The sequence below is a fragment of the Laccaria bicolor genome, genomic scaffold (genome assembly GCF_000143565.1).
Source record: "Laccaria bicolor S238N-H82 LACBIscaffold_20 genomic scaffold, whole genome shotgun sequence".
Lineage (NCBI taxonomy): Eukaryota > Fungi > Basidiomycota > Agaricomycetes > Agaricales > Hydnangiaceae > Laccaria > Laccaria bicolor.
Window position 1 is genome coordinate 157,243 of NW_001889891.1, and position 17,651 is coordinate 174,893.

Genomic DNA, 17,651 nt, shown 5'->3' on the forward strand with positions numbered 1-17,651 from the left:
TGTTTCAAAGTGATTTTTGCCATTTTGGTTTTAAGCAAAAAGTTTCCAAAATTGGGCACATGCACTAGACCTTAAAATTTGTTCTCCCCAATGTCATCACTAACCATGAGCACAATTGCCATTTTCCCCTGATTTTCTGGCTATACTTCATAGATTTTCTTATTTGAGAATAGTATATGAGATCAGCAATGGTAAGCACAAATATTTTTTCCTTTATTTCATATTTATTCATTCATTTTTTGGATCTGATCTCTTTCTTTATTGTAAGTTTGTTTTATGCACATGATGGATGTACAATTACATCACCAAAATTAGAATTTGAGAGTAAATATGTTGGGGGAACACTGGTTTTGGACTATTCTGCAGTTTTTATTGCCTATATTTACACATATGTGGCCCTTCCCTGACTCTAAGGAGGGTTCTGTTAAATGTGAATGTGCCCTACTGGATGGGTGTTTCTATAGCTCCAAAAGCATCATGTAGAAACTTCTGTCAGATCTTAAAAAGAGTCTATGTATGGGAATATTGTATTATTGGACCTCAAAATGTTACCTGGACTCTCTGGAAGAATCTGTGATCTTTGTTTGGAGTCAAAAGTTGAACTTGCTTACTCACAGATTTGGAGATCTATGTCTGAGATGATAAGGAAGCTTCTCACATGTTCACATGCCATTGCACCTGTGAACTTTTAAGAGTCAATGCAACATTAAGTGCTGTGTCTTGCAGCAAATGTTATCTAGCAGGTTGGATGTGATTAGGGATGTGGGGTGGTTGTGGATGCTTTCTGGATGCATGGGGGGGTTGATGAGTGTATGCCTGTTCTATACATGTGGACATGTGGATTTGACATTCCTGCACCTATGCAAATAATCCTTGCACCTTTGCAACACACACAGAATCTTATTCAATTCAACAAAACCTTCAGACACCTTCAATGCCTTCACATTCCCAGCACCTGAATATTCTGCACACATCCACCATCTCCAAATCTGTTATTGTTATGGTTGTTAAGCGTAACAGGCAGTTATGTTAAGCTTTCGTGTTCGATCGTTCGTTCGTCTACCACAGTTCTCGTCGTTGAGACAAAGTGGGTCACTACAATGTTCGCTTAGCCCTTAAAGCGACACAGTAGGTTCTAGTAGCCTTGCGCCCGAAGGTCAGTCCAAGGTTCTATGATACGCTGACTTCTGTTAAGTCAAACGTGTATTAAGTCTTCAACGTTGAAGACTTATCGTCAAGGTTTCAAAAGAGGCTCTAAGTCGAAAGACTATAGAGTTCGAGGGCGATCTTAGTTTCTGAGGGTCTGATGAGGAGGAACTAAGCTTAGATTGCCTAGGTTCAAGCTACCGAATACAACGAAAAGTACCCTACTTATATACTAAGGGTATGAGTCAAATATGAGTCAGAAGTATAAGTTCGTATGACTTGTGTAGAGTCATACGAATCATATCTAGTCTATAAGAGTCATATGAGTCATATGAGTCAAAGTAAAGAAATCTGACTGGAATGCGTGTCTAGAACTGTCCAGTATGGTCTAGATATGTCTTAAGAGTATGTAAGTGTCTGTACGTCATATATATTTAAAGAAAAAGAGTTTGTAACAGTTATATATCCTGCATTCACACATCATGCATCACACATTCCCGAATATTCCCCATCTGTACACGTCCTACAACACAGCTGCAAAACCTTTGCACATCTGCCCACACATGTCCTCTCATGTTCCGAATGTCCTAGGCACACTATGATGCATCCTTGAATCCCTTTCTGCACACTCTGAAAATTATTCATCAATTTTCTGTTTGCATCCTGATATCTATTCAGAGCCCTGCAAGACCTGATCCAGACAAGATCACCTGTCCCTTGACCTGTTTTGTATGATGTCATTTCACATTTGTGCCTTCCAATTATTTCTCCACATGTGGTGTTCATTTATCTTTCTTTTGCCTTATAACCTTTCCTTTTGTTCTTTTACTCCTTCAGTCTTTTCAAATTTCAAACTATTTGCTTTGAAATATTTCAACTTATTTGTTGCTTATTTGTAGTTTTTTCTGTATAAAAATCCTGTACTTCAAAAGAAAAATACAAGTTCTACTTCACCCCACAATTTGCATCTTGTCTTTGGCTGACAATTGGTTCAGCACTTCGTTGTAACCTTTGCTATTGTCTTGCATACTGTGTGCACTCGTATTATTCGCATTTGATTCACATCACCACTTATCTGAAACTTATCACCTTTGCAAATGTCCCTGACCACTCTCCCACTTCACTCTCTCCTTCAGACACATTCTCTTTTATTAGAAGATGTGTCTACTCTACTTTGCTCACTTTGAGAAGATCATAGGACCTCTGTCTCACACTTTCAGAGTCACTCAGAGCAACACTAACCTACCCTGAAGCATTGGTTTTGGTTTTGTTTTGTGTTTCACATTTTGCTGACACATCCACTGCATTGCAGGCACATCAGGGTATGCCAGATTGAAGGGGTGGGGAGGAGTGAGGTTGTAATAAAATTGGGTGCAATTTAGGAGTAAGAATATACAGTGGAGAGCAAAAAGAATGGACCATGGGTGATTTTCTGGTTCTTTCTAAATACATATTGTGGTCTAAATGTAGTTGTGTATTCTTTTACACTATGTAGTTGTATTACACTTCCCTGGGTATGGACTAATTTGGGTAAAAGCTGGGGCTGTGATGGGGTTTTTGTTTTGATGGCCATTTTCAGCACCTGAGAAAAAAAATATGCACTAACTGGACAGTAAGCCAAAAGGTACCTCTGGTTAGCCTGAATGAGCCCACCAAAGAATCAGTTGAAAATACTGAGTGGTTATGTCTGTAGAGTCCCTAGAAAATGACTTGTTTTGCCAAAAAATGACCAAAATAGCACACAATGACCATTTTCTACAGGCTCTACAGGCATAACTGGTCAGTATTTTCAACTGATTCTTTGATGGGCTCATTCAGGCTAACCAGAGGTACCTTTTGGCTCTCTGTCCAGTTAGCACATATTTTTTTAACAGGTGCTGAAAATGGCCATCAGAACAAAAACCTCATCACAGCTCCAGCTTTCACCCAAATTAGCCCAGACCAAGGGAAGTGTAATACAACTACATAATGTAGAGGAATACACAACTACATTTAGACCACAATAGATTCTCAGAAAGAACCAGAAAATGACAGATGGTCCATTCTTTTTGCACTCAACTGTACATGTGCATGACAATGACCAAACAATGACCTGGTATTTATTGGGTATTATGTAACACTTGAAACAGGGCCTTATAAATATTCAGTACAAATGTACCTCCTTATTTGTGGCCACTTGTAAAATAATGAAGCAAATGTGCATCCCAAACAAATTCATTCTTAAAATTACAAAATGAAGAACAATAAGAACATCAACCACATTTAATTTGCACATTTAAAGAATTTCTGAGAGAAATAGTCTTGGTAGCCATGGCAATGCCACTCAACTGAAGAATATGTAAAAGAATAAAATAACAGATTTGGGCAGTCAATATGGCTGACATTTTTATTGTTCATCAGTTTGAAAATTTGTTAAGGCTGCGTTCGGACTCGGAATGCCACATTTTGATGGGATTTCTGAGCCACATTCTGAAGCACGTGAGGGTCTGTGTGACAGCTAAGGGCCTGGGCCAGGGTAGGTCAGGGTTGATGCAGGCTTTCCCCACAGAACATCAAAGCTTCATCATCGTTGTTTGTGCCAGCAATGAGCTCAACTAAATCTTTTATTTGAGTCCTTAATTTGGCGCACTCTTCACTGACTCAGAGCTAGAACTCAAATATGATGTCTCATGTATTTTATTCAATGGTGAACCTTTATAATTGAGGTACAGACACCCCGCCAGTTTGGGGCGGACAACGCCAAACGACGCCGAAGGTGTTTTGGCGACATTTCGTGCGACGTGGCAGAAGACCGGAGAATTCCGGAGCACATGACAAGCCTCAGGCGTCACAGATTGTCACCCTTCCACGGGACCTGCAAAGCATGTGATGATAATTTGAACTACTAAATATAGGCCAAAACACTGCATCAAAATGTGGCATTCTGAGTCCGAACGCAGCCTAATCAATGTTTTTGGAATGCACAACAGCTTTATTATTCTAAATCTGTCGACAATTATGGAGGTACCTTTGCCTAGATCAAACATTGGACCCTGTCTCAAGTGTAAGTCAACCAAAAGTTGACTACCGAGGATGATGAAGACCCATTATTTTACATAGAGATCTTTTTCAATAAAAAAAGAGTGTCGGGGACCAGGTGGGCTTGCCCACTGCTAAACATCATATTCATCGCTGCCTGAAGTGAAAGGCTCCACTCAACTGCCCGATCGTCCCTTGTTGGTCCCTTGTTCAAGGTGTCAATGCAATGCAAAGCACTGTACTTCTCATAACAATTCTTTTACCATTTTGACAACCAAGCATCATACTTATGACTCGTCGCTCTCTAGCATCGTTAAAAGAATCCTCGTAGGAGGCAATAAGGTCAGCTCATTATAGTTTCAAGTTGATCTGGGAGTGTCTCCCGTGTGTGTTAACAAATCTTTCAACTTGAACAGTTGAAAGGGATTTAATTTATGACTTCCTACGGCATTCCGAGGAAGTAGAGACGTCTACGCTCATGGCATTCCAGAGCTCAGTAGACCCTCGCGTAGTTGAATCTCTATTCATCCCTCCAGACAAGACCGTCGCAGAGGGTCATCACATCATAGTCGGATCCATGAATCATACTCCCGCCAGATTCACTCGTCGTTGTCACTTAAACCCACTGACCGATCGTACTCTCTAGGAACAGGATCTCGCACAGGGCGCACTCCTCGAAAATTCAAGGCAACGTGATGGCTGAGGCCGCTGGGTTCTCACAACATGTGAAATTTGGAATAGAACAGTGATAATCATACAAAGTAGGGGATATTGCTCTGAGTGTGAGATTTACTACATCAGGATAGAGAGAAGGCATTAAATATGACTCACAATTTTCCTTCCTTGTCCCTTATCTCTCAGATTCTCTTCAGCAGCCTCATAAACTGTGAATGTCCTACTCCCATCTTCGTGGACCGTCATAATAGATGCTGAGTTCCCGCATCGATAGCAGTAATTTGGCGCTGACCACACGGTGACTAGTTGCTCATCGAACATGTACTTGTATCCTTCTTGCACAAGCTGGTGGGCCCGGGCAATTATGTTGAGGTTGTTCACATGGTTGAACTGAACGTCTATTAGCCGTTACCCCAAAAACGCAAAAGAAAGGTCAACTTCTTGTGTGATGTTCCGTCCGAACAGCCAGCCAGCGCCCCTAGGGCTGACAGCCCATGATTCAATGTCGTCGGGGTCAGACCACATTAGATCTTAATATAAAACACCATATCGTTAACGCTAGTCATTTCAAGGTTGGGATACGCACCACAAAATGCTCCCTCGTGAGGGATTTCCTGTGAGCGCGACAGGACCCGAATTTGATCAAGAGTTCGGATATCGGGTGAGAGACCGCCATGAACACAAAAGGTTGTCCCGTCAATGATCTTTGGAATGAAATCAGTCAGAAAATCAGAGATGGCGCGGGGATGAAACTGGAACAGTTACAGCGGCAATGTTGAGGAAGTCAAAGACATTGCAACACGCCTTCCATACAGCGGCACTGCCATACTTGTGTTGGCATTCATCTAAGAACGATAGGTGAATACTAGACCCGTCGGGGTAAGACGTCGGCTTGACCGTAAAATCCATACACCTGTGTTATCTGTCGACTCTCGTGATTGCCCCGCAGAAGGGTCACTCGATCCGGATATCTAAAGGAGAGAACACCGAGTTGTTAGCAAGAGAGTTCATGACAAGAGCCTATACCACTTACCTAGCTTTAAGCGCCAATAATAGCGACACAGTCTCCAAGCTGTAGTGCCCGCGATCTACAAAGTCGCCCTAGAAGACAAACACAAGTTAGATTAGTCCCTTCAACATAATCCTTAGTGCAAGGGACAACATACGTGCCATGAATATGTAGCTTGTTTCTGGGACCTCCCCTCCCTTCCGCAGCAGCTCTATAAGATCCCAGAATTGGCCGTGGATGTCGCCACAAATTGTAACAGGACTCGAGACAGGTTGAATGTTGGATTCTTCAAGGAGGATGTTGCGCACCATGTCGCAGAGAGCTTTCATGTCAGCTTCCGGGAGGTGCTGACATTGTCGAAGTTGTTCAATCCACTTATCTGGATTGTATGACGGCATTTCGCTGGAAATTAGATAGGATAGGCTTTGGCGCTGGTGCAGGCACGGGCGATCGTTCAACGCCTTATGATTCTAGGCAAAATAGTTGATGGCGAAGCACTCTGGCGAATTCTAATGGTCGACTCGCCGCTCGGACGTTGAAGTGTTTCAGGGCGTGCGAAAAAACTTGCACAACCAACCTCCATATCGCCATCCATATCCTGGTCCTCTAACTGTAGACACCGCCCCAGATGCGGTTTGTCTCGTAATTATTGCTTCTGCTGGCTCTATGTGTCATCAGCTGTGCTCTCCACGGATCCGACGTTGGCGTCGTTGACTGGCACAAGAAACTTGTAGCAGTTCTGAATACGGAGAATGGGTCCATTCGTGAGCTCCCGCACCCGATAGTTTCATTCTTCTGAAATTATTATCGCAGCGTGGAGGTACATTTTCGACCCCGAGGGCCGGATAGCAGGCTTCTACAAGAGGAAGGACTGTGAGTGCTGTTCTTTTCTAATATGGCGTTCCTTCTAAGTTTCAACTTAGGCGTTGCGGTTCTGTCTAGTCCAGGAGGGGCAACTCTTCGAACATATAATGCTTTACATGGTCATTTAATTGCTGAGAAGCAGCTCCACGCCCCTCAACTTCCCGTTTTATCCGAGCCACGCTACCTGGGCAAACTTGTAGCGTTCAAAGTCAAGGGTTACTTATGTCCTTGTCAACGGTTATACGGTTCGCGGCATTGATGGAGATACTGAGGGGTGAAGTGGACAGGGCCTTCTCCGGACCAAACGTATGTGGTCACAATTTCATTAAAAAATTATGTGTGACGCCCTGCCCCAGCCCTCTGGTCATCCACACCCAACTCCTACTAACGAATGGTGCAATCTACGCCATGGGCGTCACTAAATTCGCTGTTTCTTACACGCTTCATGCCTCAACCCTTTCCCCACCACGGCAGAGGTCCTTCAGCGAATCCGCCTTCCAGCAGTCCAAATCCCTTTGTGAATTTATGGTTCCCACTCGTCATGACACTGGCTCGACCCATGCTATATGGCTGGAAAATGGCTCAAGCTGCTGACGGTCAAGGCATTCGCGGTCGGTGAGCGAGGATAGCAAGACTCGTACAAGTGGGAGTGTTTCGCCGAAGGGGGGGGTTGTTTTTTGGAGAGAGGGAGGGCGGGGAGAAGGAGAGGGGAAAGCAAGGGGATGGAGTGAACGTGTGGTCCCTGCTCTTCGACGCCTGCTCTGAGCCTCCTTTAGATCGTTATAATACCTACCACGGTAGCACAAGCAAGCTCTTACCAATCAGTACAGTTTATTCAGTATAGCGATGGAAAGGTGGATGGAAACTCAAAGAGAAAGGAATGGAAAAAAATGAAGTGAAAGAAACACAAGTGTGAAAAATTTGGGAATGCGAAGGGAATAAACAAATACAGCGCTCAGAGCATCAAGCCAGAGGGGAGTTCAAAAGAACTCGACACAATCTAGAGCAGGAACGATGGGGTATCGCTTTGGATCCATCTCTTCCAATAGCATGAGCATCTCACGCATGCTAGGGCGGAGATAATCAATTGAGTTCCAACAGCGGTCCAGAGTAGTCCAAAAGACATCCACGTCCTTAACTTGAACCAGGCAATGAGCTCCCCTTACAGGTTTGACTCCTCGAATGATATCCACAGTTACAGCATGGTCATTTGTTCTGTGCGGGTAGGGAAGCTGTCCACTTGCCACCTACATACACAGATGAGTCACATAATCACTTTGAGTGCAAAGGCCAGGCGTACCTCAAGGCACACAGAAGCGAATGCATATACATCACTAAACGTAGTAATGGGAGGAACTTGCCCATCGTCTTTTACCAGTGCCATAATAAGCTCTGGCGCCATCCACCTAGTTGACCCGGCAAAGAAAGAAGTGCCCTTGCTGGTGGTCTCGGACATTTCCTCGATCACCTTGGAGAGCCCAAAGTCGGTGATGATGGCATACCCATGCTCATCGATCAGAATGTTTCCCTGAGTTGGGGGTCAGCAGGTAGCGGAGAGAACGAAGGGAGGGGCCTGACTCCTTTCAAGTCCCCATGGACGATGGTGGGCCTGAATGTATGGAGATACGCAATGGCAGAAGCCACCTGGGCAAGCTACAACAAGAGTTAGATGATGAAACTCGGTGGATAATTTGAAATGCGTACAAGTCTTATTCGATTCACGCTCGGGAAATGCTCCAGATAGTTACAAAGCGTCCCATGTTCGCACCAAGGCGATACCATGCCAATGCTCTGTGAAAGATGCACTATCCCAAAAAGCTGCGACACATTGCGATGACATAGACGATGCCAAGCAATAACCTCGGATTGGAGTCGCTAACAAACCATCATGTCAGCTCAAAACATTCCAGCAACAGAAGCATTCCGTACCTTGATGAGCTTCTCTCGAACATTTTGTACCATGACTTTACGCAGGACCTTGATTGCAACCTGAATCATATTGTGAGTTGACCTTACACCATAACACCACAAAGAAACTTACCGGCCGTGGGCGTCTCTCAATTGGATCGTTCCAAATTCCTTTCCATACGTCAGAGAATGTTCCATGAGCGACAGCCGCCTCTCCCTTCACAACTTCATCGGTAAGATCAGTCAAGATCACAGACCCTTTCACGACCAAAGTCTTGGTGACTGTCTCCTGCAAAAACTTTTGTCGACATCGTTGCTTCAATCGGCTATAGTCCTGATGCTCTTGGATCCACCGGAACTCGTCGTACGATGATATGGAAAGTGCAACAGTCCGGAGGGAAGAGAAGTAAAGAAAGTGTGGGTAGGTTTGGAGGATCATGGCATTCCGGAGATGGACGTCTGACGGAGATTCCAAACCAACGTCTATCCAGATCGTTGATCGGCTAGTCTGACGATAGGTGGAAATTGATGAATAGTGTTCATTTGCCGTGCCGAGAATGTAAAGAGCAACGGTCGGGAAGACGGGGAAAAAGAGATCACAACACTCCCTAATGAATCCAACGACAAAGTCAGATCTCCATCTGCACTTTGAGGAAAACGATTAACTCACGGATCCTCGTCGAACCCCTCATCTAGACTGCCGAAACAGCAATCTGCAAGCATGAACTCCTGGTCCTCGCAAGCAATGCCAACGCAGACCTCTGCTTCGCATAAACGCCAGCAATAGAGGTTCATTACATCTTGAAAAGTATTCACAGACCACCCTGAAGGCAACCGTTGGTCTGAACGCGATCGTATCACCCCATCCGCCCAAGAATGTTCCAAGAAGTCAATGAATCCACGCAAAATGTATCGCTTGCGGAGCTGGACGATAAGCGGTCTATAAGCATTGAAAATATGTCCGTCTTTGGGCTCCTCGTAGCTCGATTTATCAAGGGTGACAACCATCTGGCGGTACGCTGTGCTGTTGCGGAAACGAAGAAAGACAAAGTATTTGCGCAAGGTCTCGACATCCCGTCGATTGAATGGTATGGATCTCTTGGCGTTTTCCTCACTCCACACAGTTCGGTCCAGAAGATCAGACACCACTGACTGAGCATCAGACTCAAGCCTCACAAAGCTTTGCTCGGCTTCTTTGAAGATTTTCTGAGTCTCGACATCAAGAAAGCCGGGGTTGAAGTCTTGAAATATGGTCCTATCGCTATTTGGTATCTCGTATGCTTCGTTTAATTCGTTATCATAAACATCGTATATGTGAATGCGTTGTTTGTTTGAAGGTTTACCGGTTCCCCTGTAGAGAGTTAAGACACGTTTGCCTGAGGGTTACCGTCGACGTACACATGGGACAGCCAGAACTGCCAAAGGAAATGAGGGAAATAAGGTGAGGTGGCGTCCGACATGCTGTTTAACGCACATCAGCGAGATGACCTAAGCCTTTGACAACGCAAGGACGTACCAAATGTCAGTCGGCTCCTAGCTGCGTTGATGAAGAGACGCGAGGGGGACCGATGTCAGGCGGTCTCGTGGAAACAACTGACTCGTTAACGCGTGTCTAGATGGCCATCGTGAAAATCGATCGCGAAGTTGAGTCCCTCTATTTATCTAGAGGGGGGAGACAAAATAATTCCAGAGATATATGAGAGGATGGTTATGTAGGTGGTCAACGCCCGTGCCTGAAGTGCGTCATCGGTCCATCTAGGTACCTGAGCACTGCGATCGACTCCGGAGTAGCGAATCGGAACGGAAAAAAAGAGCAATCCTAACATGCCACCGATAGCGCAGACACACGCCGACATACGTCATATGACCTGATATTGTAGTCCAAGAGGCATAAAGTAGCGCTGGTGGAGTATGGGGACAAAAATCAGGCCAGAAAGAGGTGCGGCAACAGCGATTCCTTGCGGCTAAACGAGGTCTAGAACGTTGACTATTAGGTGAACCATGGATAATGTCAGGTACTGAACCCACATTACGATATCCCTGACCAGATGAGCTCCACCAAGCACCAAGCACCAGCCAATTGCAAAGAGAATTCGTCCGGTTAGGACGTTGGCTTACTTTCAATAAAGGCCGTTCCTAGCCGTTTCTCATACACGCAGTATGCCCCAATGTACGAGTTGATGGAGTAGACGTGATGAAGTAGACGGACGCGTGACATCGTGCGCGCCCGGAAGTACACCACAACGCGAAGGCAATAAGGGGAGCGCTTGTGGAGCCGTCATCACCACATTTGAGCTTGAAGAGCAATGCAAAAGAAAGATTATGGAGGAGATATGCAGGGAAAACCATGCAATTTCTACTCTCTCAGTCCTAGCGCAGTTTAGTACTAGAGTAGATGGAAACCAAGAACCCGCACTTACTGTAAGAAATACGAAATGCTAAATACATAATCGTGGCGAAAAAGTTGTTCTTTGAGGTCAGCGTTTCTGGTTGTCACTGTCGTGGTTAGGTGAAGCGGGTCGGCAGGCCGACGTTGGCCGACGTGCGAAACAAACAAGAACAAAGAACGCGTACTTAAAACTGACGTCGAACGACATTTAGAATTTTGGTCCCGTTCCTTCCCCAACAGCTTGCCTTAACGCCTCTAACAACATCATGGTTGCCCTCGTTCAGCGCCCAGCGCCCGCTTTCAAGGCTGAAGCAGTCGCTAAAGGCACCTTCTTGGACATTTCTTCGAGTGACTTCCTTGGCCAGTGGTGTGTCTTTTCATAAAGTTCTCAACTGTTTATTCACTGATGTCGCCGTTGTTTAAAGGGTTGTCCTCCTATTCTATCCTATGTGAGTATAGGAAACTTTTTTTGTCGAGTTTCTTTCACCGACCTTATTCGCCACCAGGGACTTCACCTTCGTCTGCCCTACGTGAGTACATAATGGCTTCCCTACATACCACTGACATATAAGTCTTGTTCAGGGAGATCCTTGCGTTCAACGACGCCTTGCCCCGCTTCAAAGAGCTGAATACAACGGTCTTCGGTGCGCCCCACTGAATCCTACCTTACCTGGAATTTACTGACTGGTATGCCACGAAGGCGTTTCAACCGACTCCAAGTTCTCCCACTTGGCGTGGGCTAACCAGCCACGCAAAGAAGGTGGTCTTGGTCCTGATTTGAAGCTTCCCCTCTTGGCGGACAGGTCCATGCGAATCTCCCGTGACTACGGCGTACTTCTTGAGGACGAGGGTATTGCTCTGCGTGGCCTATTCATTATTGATCCCAAGGGTATTCTGAGGTGGGCTCTTTTTGTTGCACTCACCTGACAATGTTGCTAACGCCCCATGTCACATCAAGGCAAATCACTGTCAATGACCTTCCTGTAGGCCGTTCGGTCGAAGAAACCATTCGTCTAATTCAAGCCTTCCAATTCACGGTGCGGATCGGTTGTTCTTACCAAAAGGAGGTCATGCGGCTCATTTTTAAACACATTCAGGACGCCTATGGCGAGGTTTGCCCCGCGAACTGGACTGAAGGTTCCAAGACCATCAAAGCTGACCCTGTTGCCAAATTAGAATACTTCACTGCCGTGACCGATGGTCAGTCCAATAACCATGTTAATGGTGAGGCGAATGGCTCTGTCAAGAAGCGCGCCCGCGTCGACTGAGAAGCCAGCCGACGTTGGTATTTTTTCTTCCTCATGAGGAACTCATCTAGATTTCAAACCCCCCAATTCCTAAGTATTTTCACATTTAGAGCTGAGCTTGTGCATATTTACCACTGCATTATCTGTCACCCCCCATTTGTACATACTCCACATAAATTAGAAGATTGTCCATGATACCGATGCTGTACACCCCTGGCTGAACCTGCAGTCATTCCTGCTTGGCTATTTGCAATTTAGTATGCATCGATCGACATGGAGACCGTAGGGCCAATTAAGGACAGTTGGGGCGGATCTTAGAGAAATTTTCTGACTTGAAACAACATTGTTCGCCAGAACTGTTCTGCGTTGTTCTGTGGTCACTCTCAAGTCACTCTGTTGGCCTGAGGAGGACAAAGCTAACACGGCGATCGCCGAAAGCCATGATATCTCGCTTTCCTTTTTTGGGAGCTGTGGCCTGTGCCAATTTTGGACTCATGGCCATCTGCTCCTCGAAACTTGTATTGTTCTCCCGTTTGGGACTCGGGCCACCAAACTATAATTTCGAACTCAGAGGGCACTCAAAAGTCAACCACAATTTGTCTTCGCTCTTCCTTCAATACCACTACTACATCCCATAACCAACCCCATCTATTACTATGGCTTCGTCCTCTACAGCATCGCAGCCTCCCCCTGTTATCCAACCCCTTCCCAAATTGCATCATAGATTCGCCCCTGGTACCCGAGTTATCCACCGTCGACTTTTCGCCGAGAATGATCAGGCCATCCTTCTCGAATATGCGAAGGTATCTTATCCTGTCCTAACCGTTGTCCGTAATATCCTTCTGACATTCGTCATTATTACGCAGAATTACAACGTCGACAACGCAGAAAGTTTGAACAAGTCAGCCCTCGTCAAGGTGCTGACGACCCACAACAGATACATACCCCTCCTGCCCCACCATTCTGTTCTGAAGTTGGATGGCCGCGAGATTATATCCGCCTCCAGTAGCAGTCACGACGGTGAGGGTGAAAGGTCCGTGGGCAAGACCGACAATTCCACCAGCTATGGCCTTGACGGTAATCACCGGGACGCGCCCCCAGCCGATGGAAGCGAGCCTTCCTGGTTCAAAGGTGCCATCTCGAGCCTCAAGGGTAGCAAAGAGAAAGTCTTCGGCGCCTTCATGGGGAAGAAATTCACCAAGAAGAGCACCAAGGCTCTCCTCGAAAATGCAGCCGCCGCAGAGTACCTTAGTGACTACGCTTCAGGCGACGATGAGGTCGCCATCGCCAGTAAAACTGTAGACGCGTCGTAAGTCCCATCTTGCATGAATTTTATCCGCCAGTAGCTGAGTGAGTTATTTTTCAGATGCTCCAACGGTCATGCCAAGCGACCTCGCGAGGAGGAGGACGATAGCTACCGTCAGGCCGACCTCGGCGATGAAGGCGAGCTTTGCTTGCCACTATCGGCTTTCCAAGGCCGCGGGATGCCCAAGCGGCGTCGTGTCGTTAGTGTCCAAGAGGTTGACGAGTTTATCGCGTCGGTTGTGCCGGACGACGAGCCCATCCTCAGAGCTACCGCGTCAGATTCTTCAAGACCTGCGGAACCAGATGCCACCTCAGCCACCAATCCAGCGTCTTCGTCGACCGTCGCTTCGAAGTCTACCCCCAGCACACCAACCGAGCCTGTAGCTCCGTCCACCGTCGAATCGGCGTCCTCCTCTGGGATCGTACCACAAGGAGTCTCTGAGGCCGCACCCCATGCTTCGAGCACCTCCTCTACTACTCCTCCGCCTTCACCCAATAAGAGGAGTCGAGTCGAAGACGCCGATGATTCGGAGGACGACGACGACAGCAAGAGCGTTGGAAGTGCAAGGAAGAAGACTAGGCGCACCACCGACGGCGATGCTTCAGAGATTGAACAACCAGACTTCCCAGCTCCTTACCTAGAACCATGGGCGCGCCGCCGTCCCATGACAGATGAGGAACTGCGAAAGGAAGCCGCACGACGCCTCAAGGAATGTTTCATGTGGGTTCCACGAGACGAGGCTGCCGATGAGGCAGACTCCGACTACGTGCCGTCGGACGGCGAAAGCAGCGAAGAAGAGTCCGAGGACGAGGAAGCCAATAGAGCCGACAACGCCCTCCCACGTTCATACATCTACCTGTTGAAACACACTCCAAAAGCCAAGGATGTTATTGGACAATGGCTCAAAAATTGGACGATCCTCGAAAATCCAGAGGATTGTTATACGCTTGACTGGTCGGGCCCCAGAAACCGAGTGCCTCTTCGTGGCCCCGTGGAAACTCGATCCAAAGCCAAAGGTTTCCCTTTGCCAATCCAATTTTCACCCGCGTTCTCCGAACAGTACAATGCCTACGAAACGGAGAAGGCGCTACGAGGGCATTCGCCAGAGGCGCCTGCCCAAAATATTCCTCCCAATCGTCGATTGAAACGCGATCGCCAACGTGTGGATGACGACGGAAAAATCCATACACCTCAGGAATCACCAGAATACAGGAAGCAACGACAGGAGCTGAAAGACACTCTTCGTTCGATGGGGATGTCTAAATCCTTCACCGAGACACCCGATTCGCCGCCACCAGCACGAAAGCCTTCCAAACCGTCTGCGTATTGGAATCCGGAACACATCGACATCTGGACTGGCAAACCAAAGCGAAAGCCTGACTCGTCAAAAGGTGCTCCATCGAATGCAAAGGCTGGCTCATCCAAAGCTGGTCTACGGTAGATCGGAAAAGTTCCCCCAGTTGTTCAATAACGTAGGCTTGAAAGTTAGCCTTATTTATCTGTATCGTTGATCGTTGATCGTCCGACATTTGTGGTAGTTACTAACGTTCCAAAATTCCTTCGAAGAAAGTGTCTCGGGCTTCAAAATATATTTCTTCCCTGAGTGTAGAATTTGGGAATATCTCTGCGAAAGCGGGCATCGGTTCCTCCATGAGTTGGTAAGGTGTCGGGAGAGGACTCGCATTCGTTTTTGCAGCTAACAGAAAAAAACACCGTCACTATCCGTTTCGTGGTCTTTCATCATGGCGTTCGCAAAACCCGTTCCAGTCGCCACTTCCACCGCTGCTGCCCTTTTTCTGAGCATCGAGGTACCTTTCTGGTTTCTTGCACTGAAACCTACGATGGCCCATCTCGCCACGGTTCCTGCAAGCACCCTTCGTTATTTCTTCCTTTTCTTCGACAGCCATGGCTTCGCCAACTTCCTTCCCCTTCCCACCATTGGGTTACGCTGGTTCTTCTGGCGCTCGTACTCCTCGGATATGAGAGAGATTAGGGCATCAGGGGCAATTGTTTTGTCCTTTGCCAGCATCTGAGCTGTAGCGAATTATGACGATGCAAAATTCACAAGGGAACACGGGAGGAAGTTGATGATAATGGAGCGATAGTCGTCCTCACTGATCTCGACACCAATGGATACCAACTCCTCACGCTTGACACGAAGACCATAGGAACGATCGAACAAAGCCCCGACGTTGACGCTGTCGGAGTCAGCGTTACATCACCATCTTGATCTGGAGGGTTGATTGAGGTAGTTCATTGGGTTAAAGTGTGTGTGTAGAAAGTGGTTTGCGTACCTGTTGTGCCATCGATACGTATCGGCTTCAAAACCGACGTCCTGTGAGTTTGCCCTTGAAAAAGAGCCCACGTTGACTTCTGGCATGAGTGAGTGCCACGTTATCCTATGTCTTCGCAAGAGGTATCTGAATCAGCATTCGCGTCCGTCGTCAAAATTCCAAGCTATATGCAACCATGGCCGATACTCGAGAAAGATGAACCCTTTGCTATGTTGCATGCAAAGTTTTGGGACAAGAGCATGGTGGTCGAGGAGCAGCGGTGGCTCAAGGCACAGCAAGCCAGTCCTGCGACGGGGAGTGAGTATGGGTTACGGGATCAGGAAGGGGAGGAGCGCATGGACGCCGTCGATAACGAAACCATGGATGAGGCAACGACAATGGACCCAGAAGACGACATCATTTCTGGTTGTTACATGCTCGACATCGACATCGATGAACTCGAGCTTACAAGTTTGTGGATTCGAGCTGAATACATCCGTGTTTTCAATTTGGTTAACGCTTATTATGACAAGCCCACGTCGGTGCGTAGGGCACCCTGTGTAGTCGTCACAGGCCAACCAGGGATCGGTGAGCTTGTCGCCTCCTCGGATTGTTTCGAAAATGACAAACCGTTGCATAAAGGTAAGAGTGTATGGGTCTATTACGCTTTGCGCCGATGCCTTGCCGAAAGGAAACCGGTCATTTGGTACTACCAAAAGCACTGCTACTTGTTTGTGGAGGAGGGTGTCTACGTGATGCCTGACCATTTTCAGAAAGCTCACTTCAAACGATTTATCTGGACTTTGGTCGATTCCGATGAGGCCAAGGAGGGCGTTCCTGAATATCTAGTCCCGCACGGGACTCGACTTTTTGTCATCTACTCAACCTCTCCACGCCGTGACAGGTGGTCGCGTCTACACAAGACGGTGCGCCCGATAGTCGCAATCATGAATCCATGGGAAAGGAAAGAAATCTTACGAGTGTGAGTCCAGCATTTGACCTTGCGACAAAGCTCACACCTCGAGGAAATGTAGTGCATCGACATACACGCTAGATGGAATCAATGAGTCTCGGACGAACGAAATATTCGACCAGCTTGGTCCTACCCCTCGTCTCTGCATCGATTATCAACTAGACTCTATGGCTATGAGGCAATACGAACAGGACCTCCGCACCGCAATGATCTCGGTGATCACGACAGACAAACTCGAATCATTGGTCAGAAGGGCTGCCAGTGCGGACCTTGGCACCGATTTCATGTCTCACACGATTGTTCTCCTCAGGCGCGAATCATTAGACGATGTGTGTAGCCAAGGCGTGGTCACTCCCATCACTCCTTACATCCAATCAAGACTCTCCAATGGAACGCAAGGAACATTTACGTCTCTACAAGGGCTTTGCGGTGCGTGAACGGATAGCTGGTGTTTTCTTCGAGGCTGTTGCACAGACGGCCCTCCAGGAGGGAATCACACTCGAGCTTGTTCCAGTGATAAAGTCGGACGAAGCTAGACACGAATTTTTGACCGTTCGCAACTGAAGGAACGGCGTCAGGAGGTGTTGACACGTCGATTCAATATCCATATCAAACCTATCCGAATGGAAGAATTCCCAGATAACAAACGCCTGTCACTCGCCCGCAATGTTATGTATGTCTCGGAAGCAGACAACAAGGTGGTACTCGACTCATTCATCTGGCTCAATGAGGCGCTTTTCATTTTCCACAATTCACTATCGCAGAAAACCATGGTGTACTTGACTTCTTCAAAGAATATGTGGTCCCATCCCCATCCCCATCCCCATCAAGCTGGAAAGTCTT

At 47.0% G+C, this 17,651-nt stretch overlaps 7 protein-coding genes across 7 annotated transcripts; 5 read left to right on the plus strand and 2 right to left on the minus strand.

Annotated features, from left to right (window-relative positions):
- Positions 1 to 3,519: 3,519 nt before the first annotated feature.
- On the plus strand, positions 3,520 to 4,495 carry LACBIDRAFT_329128 (uncharacterized protein; the record flags this gene model as incomplete). Its single annotated transcript, XM_001883210.1, has 4 exons — positions 3,520 to 3,661; positions 3,858 to 4,011; positions 4,041 to 4,189; positions 4,473 to 4,495. 4 exons carry the CDS (start codon positions 3,520 to 3,522, stop codon positions 4,493 to 4,495), a joined length of 468 nt encoding a protein of 155 aa, XP_001883245.1.
- A 389-nt stretch (positions 4,496 to 4,884) lies between these two features.
- Positions 4,885 to 6,246, minus strand: LACBIDRAFT_191020 (serine/threonine specific protein phosphatase; the record flags this gene model as incomplete). Its single annotated transcript, XM_001883305.1, is given in 9 exon segments — positions 4,885 to 4,940; positions 4,996 to 5,229; positions 5,278 to 5,369; positions 5,426 to 5,543; positions 5,605 to 5,684; positions 5,737 to 5,810; positions 5,873 to 5,940; positions 5,954 to 5,970; positions 6,006 to 6,246. 9 exon segments carry the CDS (start codon positions 6,244 to 6,246, stop codon positions 4,917 to 4,919), a joined length of 948 nt encoding a protein of 315 aa, XP_001883340.1. The 3' UTR covers positions 4,885 to 4,916.
- A 230-nt stretch (positions 6,247 to 6,476) lies between these two features.
- LACBIDRAFT_302146 (uncharacterized protein) lies at positions 6,477 to 6,971 on the plus strand (the record flags this gene model as incomplete). The annotated part of the gene is made up of 4 exons (XM_001883211.1): positions 6,477 to 6,481; positions 6,527 to 6,612; positions 6,662 to 6,721; positions 6,772 to 6,971. The coding sequence occupies 4 exons, from the start codon at positions 6,477 to 6,479 to the stop codon at positions 6,969 to 6,971; spliced, it is 351 nt and encodes a 116-aa protein (XP_001883246.1).
- A 721-nt stretch (positions 6,972 to 7,692) lies between these two features.
- LACBIDRAFT_302147 (uncharacterized protein) lies at positions 7,693 to 10,080 on the minus strand (the record flags this gene model as incomplete). Its single annotated transcript, XM_001883306.1, has 8 exons — positions 7,693 to 7,959; positions 8,013 to 8,240; positions 8,291 to 8,365; positions 8,417 to 8,587; positions 8,642 to 8,701; positions 8,754 to 9,228; positions 9,291 to 9,971; positions 10,019 to 10,080. The coding sequence occupies 8 exons, from the start codon at positions 10,078 to 10,080 to the stop codon at positions 7,693 to 7,695; spliced, it is 2,019 nt and encodes a 672-aa protein (XP_001883341.1).
- A 1,195-nt stretch (positions 10,081 to 11,275) lies between these two features.
- LbPrx2-Cys (2-cysteine peroxiredoxin) lies at positions 11,276 to 12,447 on the plus strand (the record flags this gene model as incomplete). The annotated part of the gene is made up of 7 exons (XM_001883212.1): positions 11,276 to 11,376; positions 11,435 to 11,458; positions 11,516 to 11,539; positions 11,592 to 11,653; positions 11,710 to 11,908; positions 11,968 to 12,046; positions 12,107 to 12,447. The coding sequence occupies 7 exons, from the start codon at positions 11,276 to 11,278 to the stop codon at positions 12,275 to 12,277; spliced, it is 660 nt and encodes a 219-aa protein (XP_001883247.1). The 3' UTR covers positions 12,278 to 12,447.
- Positions 12,448 to 12,912: 465 nt separating this feature from the next.
- LACBIDRAFT_294721 (uncharacterized protein) lies at positions 12,913 to 15,169 on the plus strand (the record flags this gene model as incomplete). The annotated part of the gene is made up of 2 exons (XM_001883213.1): positions 12,913 to 13,565; positions 13,623 to 15,169. The coding sequence occupies 2 exons, from the start codon at positions 12,913 to 12,915 to the stop codon at positions 15,001 to 15,003; spliced, it is 2,034 nt and encodes a 677-aa protein (XP_001883248.1). The 3' UTR covers positions 15,004 to 15,169.
- A 135-nt stretch (positions 15,170 to 15,304) lies between these two features.
- Positions 15,305 to 17,372, plus strand: LACBIDRAFT_329135 (uncharacterized protein; the record flags this gene model as incomplete). The annotated part of the gene is made up of 6 exons (XM_001883214.1): positions 15,305 to 15,504; positions 15,830 to 15,899; positions 15,979 to 16,423; positions 16,478 to 16,817; positions 16,870 to 17,053; positions 17,151 to 17,372. The coding sequence occupies 6 exons, from the start codon at positions 15,305 to 15,307 to the stop codon at positions 17,370 to 17,372; spliced, it is 1,461 nt and encodes a 486-aa protein (XP_001883249.1).
- Positions 17,373 to 17,651: the final 279 nt, after the last annotated feature.